This window comes from Octopus bimaculoides, chromosome 1 (assembly GCF_001194135.2).
Source record: "Octopus bimaculoides isolate UCB-OBI-ISO-001 chromosome 1, ASM119413v2, whole genome shotgun sequence".
NCBI lineage: Eukaryota > Metazoa > Mollusca > Cephalopoda > Octopoda > Octopodidae > Octopus > Octopus bimaculoides.
Window position 1 is genome coordinate 23,153,248 of NC_068981.1, and position 6,418 is coordinate 23,159,665.

The 6,418-nt window shown below is 35.8% G+C and overlaps 1 protein-coding gene across 2 annotated transcripts in view; it reads right to left on the bottom strand.

The window, feature by feature from the left end:
• LOC106884163 (sperm-associated antigen 16 protein) overlaps positions 1 to 6,418 on the bottom strand; it is a 63,800-nt gene that overhangs the window by 51,945 nt on the left and 5,437 nt on the right. For both annotated transcript variants that reach the window (XM_014935405.1, XM_052965803.1), the window contains exons 2-4: positions 4,730 to 4,807; positions 3,288 to 3,361; positions 2,371 to 2,510 (exon numbers count right to left, since the gene is read on the bottom strand). In XM_014935405.1, the coding sequence (XP_014790891.1) occupies positions 2,371 to 2,510; positions 3,288 to 3,361; positions 4,730 to 4,807 (292 nt within the window). The remainder of the gene's footprint in view (positions 1 to 2,370; positions 2,511 to 3,287; positions 3,362 to 4,729; positions 4,808 to 6,418) is intronic.

The window sequence follows — 6,418 nt, forward strand, 5'->3', positions numbered from 1 at the left end:
CACTGGCACGGAAGCCAGACAGCTGCTCTGGCAATGATCCTGCTCAGATGGTGCTGTTAGTGCTCCACTGGCACAGGTGCCAGTCATCGAATTTGGTTCAATTTGGATTTCACTTGCCCCAACAGGTCTTCGCAAGCAGAGTTTAGTGTCCAATGAAGGAAGGTTGGCATGGGTGCCAGTCGTCGAATTTGGTTCGATTTCGATTTCACTTGCCTCAACAGGTCTTCGCAATCAGAGTTTAGTGTCCAAAGAAGGAAAGGTACACGTAAATGGGCTGGCTACACCCCCCGTGAAGGCCACAAGTTATGGTCTCACTTGTCTTGCCGGGTCTTCTCACGCACAACATATTTCCAAAGGCCTCAGTCTTAAAAAAAAAAGATTATAGTATTACTGAAAAAAAATTTGGAGCTTTGTAACTGACTCCTCAAAAGAAATCTCAAAAGAAATCACAAAATATCAATAATTGTCTGTATTTTAATCATTAATTCTATAATGCAGTTTGCCATGATAATTAAACTGAAACATATTATCTATTTCTTTATTGCCCACAGGTGGGGGCTAAACATGGAGGGGACAAACAAGGACAGACAAAGGGATTAAGTCGATTACATCAACCCCAGTGCGTAACTGGTACTTAATTTATTGACCCCCAAAAGGATGAGAGGCAAAGTCGACCTCGGCGGAATTTGAACTCAGAACATAACGGCAGACGAAATACCACTAAGCATTTCGCTCGGCCTTCTAATGATTCTGACAGCTTGCCACCCTAAAAATCATTATCATCATTCACAAGCAAATCATGACTTTGTATCACGTACCATGCTTTTGCTAATGGTTCCAGGCGCTTATGAGGTCATAGATACCCACTTAGCCCTTCTATCCTTCATCTAGCAGAATATCCAGGGTGAGAGAAAGAGTGAGATTGAGAGAGAGAGAGAGAGAGGATGTACACATGATGGCAGGTACTCCTTTCAGCATAGAGAGGAGCAATATAAAATGGAGTATCTTGCTCAAGGATACAACATCCACCACTGTCCAGGAATTGAACCCATGACTTTATGATTCAGGGTGTAAACACTTTAACCCCTAGGCAACGTGCTTCATTGCAGAATAATTAGTGTTATTACATATCATGAACCCTGTAATGTGATGATAATTGTCCAGGAATGGCTTCAAAATGTCAGTATTCTCACTTGAATTGTTAATGTTATATCAAAGGATATTGAATGTTACACTCCCAAATTTCATAAACGTTGATGTATTACGAGCCAACACATCTACATGGTTGTTATACTTGTTAGAAATAGAAAATAGGTGTCCCTCAAATTGATCCTAGTCTTAAAAAAAGGAAGGATATTTTAGATAATATATATATAAAAAAAAACCCAAAATGTTTAGAATAACATAAAAGGAATAATTTCCATTTTCATAAAGGCAATATTATAATTTCAGTAAGGTTTAGACAATCATTTCTCAACCATAAGGTTTTGGGTTCAGTCCCACTTTGTGATGGAACATGGCTTAGTGGTTAGGATATTCATGTTCTAATCATAAGGTCATAAGGTCATAAGTTTCCAATGATGCAAGACACTTTTTTTCACATTGCTCCAGTCCAGTCAACTGGCAAAAATGAGTAGTACCAGTTATTAAACAAGGGTCAGCCTTGTCACATTCTGTATCATACTGAATCTCTGTCAGCACTACATGAAGGTTACATGTGTCTGTGGAGTGTTCAGCCACTTAACTGTTAATTTCACAAGCAGGCTGTTCCATTGATCAGATCAACTTGAACACTCATTCTAACCAATGGAGAGCCAGTCTCCCCCCTTCGTGGCACCATGAGCAAAGTCATGTGAGTGGATTTGGCAGATGGAAGCTGAATGAAGCCTCTTGTACACACACAACATACATACGTGTATGTATGCATGTATACGTGCATGTGTTTGTGTGTGTATTTGTGCTTCTTTGTCTTGGCATGGCATGATAGTTACAAATGAGTCTCACTCACATACAAGTGGTGTTGTTTTTCCAGTCTCCTGTGAAAATATGCCCGGGCATGGGGGGGGGGGGGAATATTACCTTGATGGAAACAAGTGAGGATTGGTGGAAGGATAGGCATTTGGGTGTAGAATATCTGCCCCAACAAACTGCATCCACTCCATGCAAGCATGGAAAGTAGACATTAAAATGATGGTGATGATGTTTCCTTACACTAGAACTGCTCAAAATTAATAGATAATTAATATATTTGACTGAATTAATTCCAGTAAAACACCAGGTACTTATTGTATTGAATACAGAAAGGTGAAAGAGTCAATTCCTGACAAAATTCGGATTCATTTTATCCAAAGTTTTCAAATATTTTCTTACCATTCTGCTTGGAAAGCATTTAGAGTTTTCTTCATTTTCATCTGTGCTAAAAAGTTGCAAATGAAATCATCCACCGTTTCAGGAATTTCTTTGACTGATGCCTCTGGACTTTCACTAACATCTTGTGGTACTTCAGTCAACTGTTTAAAGTAGGAGAAAATTTAGATAGAAGATTCTTTTATCAGTTTCTTCATATATGGCATAAAATTAAAACATAATTCTAAGGCAGTTAAATCATCTCTTTAGCATTCAGATTACACTGTCAAATGTAATACTTAGTTATTCACATTGCTTTGATTTAATCAGGCATAATCTTGTAGCTTCAAAATTTCAATCATGTGATTGTTTACATTATTTACATTATTTACATTCGACGGATATTTGCCTTCATCTTGTTTGTTGTTAACACAATGTTTCAGCTGATATACCCTCCAGCCTTCATCAGGTGTCTTGGGGAAATTTCGAACCTGGGCTCTCATTCTGAAGGTATTTTTCGATGTTATTATTATTATTATTATTGTTGTTAGTGTTCAGGTCACTGCTTGGAATCGAACTTGGAATCTTGGGGTTAGTAGTCCGTGCTCTTAACACTCAGCTCTGATGTATTGCATCTTATAGCAGAAACAGCTGTAAGCAGATGAACTTCAATGCATCATTTCCCATTCCTTTATCTTTTATTTAATTCAACACACACACACACACACACGACAAACTTCTGCAGTATTTGTCAAATAATTTCTCTCTCAAGGTATTGGTCAACCTGTGGCTGAAGTATTGAACAAAGTTGACAATGTACACACAGTGAGGCCAGCTCTAATTACATGGTCCCAATACAAACGTCTTAACTGCCCCCCCCCCCACCACCACAGCCTAAGTTACTACAAAAGTGCATTAGATACAATAAAACAGAGGATTACACTAGATGCTGAGCTGATCTTCTCTTTCTCTTCTACTTTCAGACACTTCAAAAGTGTGTTAAAATCTTCACTCCCTGCAAGCATAAATGAGTTATGTCATTAATAAAGAGATACTTGACATTTTATAATAACAAAAATAGTAATAATAATAATAATAATAATAATAATAATAATAATAATGATAAAAATAAAAAAATAATAATAATAATAATAATAATAATAATAATGGTTTCAAATTTTGGCACAAGACCAGGAATTTTCGGGTGAGTTGGGTAAGTCAGTTACATCAATCCCAGTGTCCAACTGGCACTTATTCTATTGACCCCCAAAAGTATGAAAGACAAATTTGATCTTGGTTGAAATGTTAAGTTAGTATACATGAAACTCAGCATCTGAGAATGTAAATTTATGCTGACTTGTTCAATAAATTCAACAAAATGGAATAAACTTTTTATTTTGAGGAAAAAAAAAAAAGAACCCATTGAATCAGATTAACAATTTCCTCAGATCCTAGTTAGATCTGTGAATAAAAAGTGTTCTATCCATGACTATTCCATCATTTGGTGCACCTATATCAGAGAATAAGGCAGCCAATCAGTAGGGTTGTTTGAGCATTGAATAGATTGTTTAGCAGTAATTTTTCCTGCTCCCCATCCTCATACTAAGGTCAGTGCTGCTTTTTATCTTTTAGGACTCATTAATAAAGTACCAGTTATGTACTGGGATCAATCCTTCTCTTTTACTCACTCTTTTGGTTTGTCTGCCTCATATTACTCTCTTTCTGGGAGGAGTTGGTTATGGTCAGACCTGGAAAGGGATGGGCTCCACTACTAAGTCTAAAAATGTTCAAGACACACTGTATGTCATAACAGTACCCCTAAAACTTCATAAAGAATTAAGGGCCCAGTGTAAGACATATCAAAGAATGGGTGTTTAACCCTGAAAGGATGAAACGCAAAGTCGGCCTCAGTGAAATTTGAACTCAGAACATAATCTTTTCTACTCTAGGTACAAGGCCCAAAATTTTTGGGTAGGGGTCCAGTTGATTCGATCGACTCCAGTATGCAACTGATACTTAATTTGTCAACCCTGAAAGGATGAAAGGCAAAGCTGACCGTGGCAGAATTTGAACTCAGAACGTAAAGACAGACGAAATATTTATTTCTTTATTGTTCACAGGGGGCTAAATACAGAGGGGACAAACAAGGACAGACAAAGGATTTCATTCGATTACATCGACCTCAGTGCATAGTTAATTTATCGACTCCGAAAGGATGAAAGCTAAAGTCGACCTCGTCAGAGTTTGAACTCAGAACGTAGCGCTAGATGAAATACTGCTAAGCGTTTCACCCGGCGTGCTAACGTTTCTACCAGCTCACCACATTGTTTAGAATTAATATTAGTAGTACAGATGTTCAGATAAGTAAAATATGGTGTCTTACCTAATGATATGGCATCTTCATTAATGGAAAGCTCTTCATATTTATAATTTTCATCACAATCATCACTGAAAGTTTCCGCTGAAGTGATTAGTCAAAGAAGCAAAATTGGTATAGTAGTTTAGCCCCAGGGTAACCATGGTCAAGTAAACCTAAGATTAACTGTTTAGTATTTAGATTACTTTGTGAAATGTAACACCTGTGTAATCATAATGTTTTAAGATTATCCACCATCTTTCTGACATCAACCTTGGGCACCTTTTGAATTCCATATGTCTAACATTCGTGGACGTTCGTTTGTTCTTTTATTTGTTTCAGTCATTTGACTGTGGCCATGCTGGAGCACCACCTTTAGTCAAACAAATCAACCCCAGGACTTATTCTTTGCATGCTTAGTACTTATTCTTATTTCTTTATTGCCCACAAGAAGCTAAACATAAAGGGGACAAACAAGGACAGACAAAGGGATTAAGTCGATTACATCGACTCCAGTGCATAACTGGTACTTAATTTATCGACCCCGAAAGGATGAAACATATACGGGCAAGACAAGTGAAAATTACATAAATATTTATGTAATTTTCACTTGTCTTGCCCGTATACGTTTTGTTGCTTCGCTAAATTTTCTTTGAGAACAATTCAGTCTTAGTAGACGCATTACATGTGATCTTCTTCTAGCACATTAACAGTTCACCTAGTGGTCTCCTTTATATATATATATATATATATACACACACACATACACATACATACATATAAATAATTTGTGAAAACAAGTTTCCAAATCAATCAGGTGTAACCCTACAGTGTTATACGCATCTACATATCGTACTTTGGGGTCTTATTTATCATATATTTAAATATTTATCTATAAATATACAAAGTATCTGATAAAAGTCAATATTCAATTTTTGGGGATACCGCATATCAATTAATCCCCCAAAATTGATTTACATACATACATACATACATACATACATACATACATACATACATATATATATATATATATATATATATATATATATATATACACACACACACACATATATAAATGGCTTTAGCAAGGGCATCCAGCTGTGGAAACTATGCTAAAGATGATATTGAAGTCTGACACAACCTTGCAGCTTGCTGGCTTCCTATCAAACTGTCCAGCCATGCTAACATGAAAAGTGGATGTTACATGATGATGATGATGATGATGATGATGATGATGATGATGATGATGATGATGATGATGATGATGATGATGATGATGACAATGGTGATGATACACACACACACACACACACATATAGATAAATAGATAGATAGATAAATAAATAGATAGTTTGATAGATAAATAGATAGATAGATAGATAGATAGATAGATAGACAGATAAACAGATAGATAGATACACATACAGGCTAAAAATTTCTAGTGAGAATCACACTTTGAAAAGCTAAAGAGTGTAAACTGGTCAGTAAAACAGATTTTCTCTCTAGTTTTTTAATAAAATTTATTTAGTGAAAACTTCACTTCAGTAAAATCAGATTTAGTAAAATATATTCTCATTTTGAACAATATATTTTATAAAAAAAAACCCTCTTCTGTAAAATCAGACTTACATTATAGGTAAAAAGCACTATAATTTTCTCAGTAAAACTTTTTTTATGTGAAAACAAGCATTGTAAGTTTTACTGCATATATAT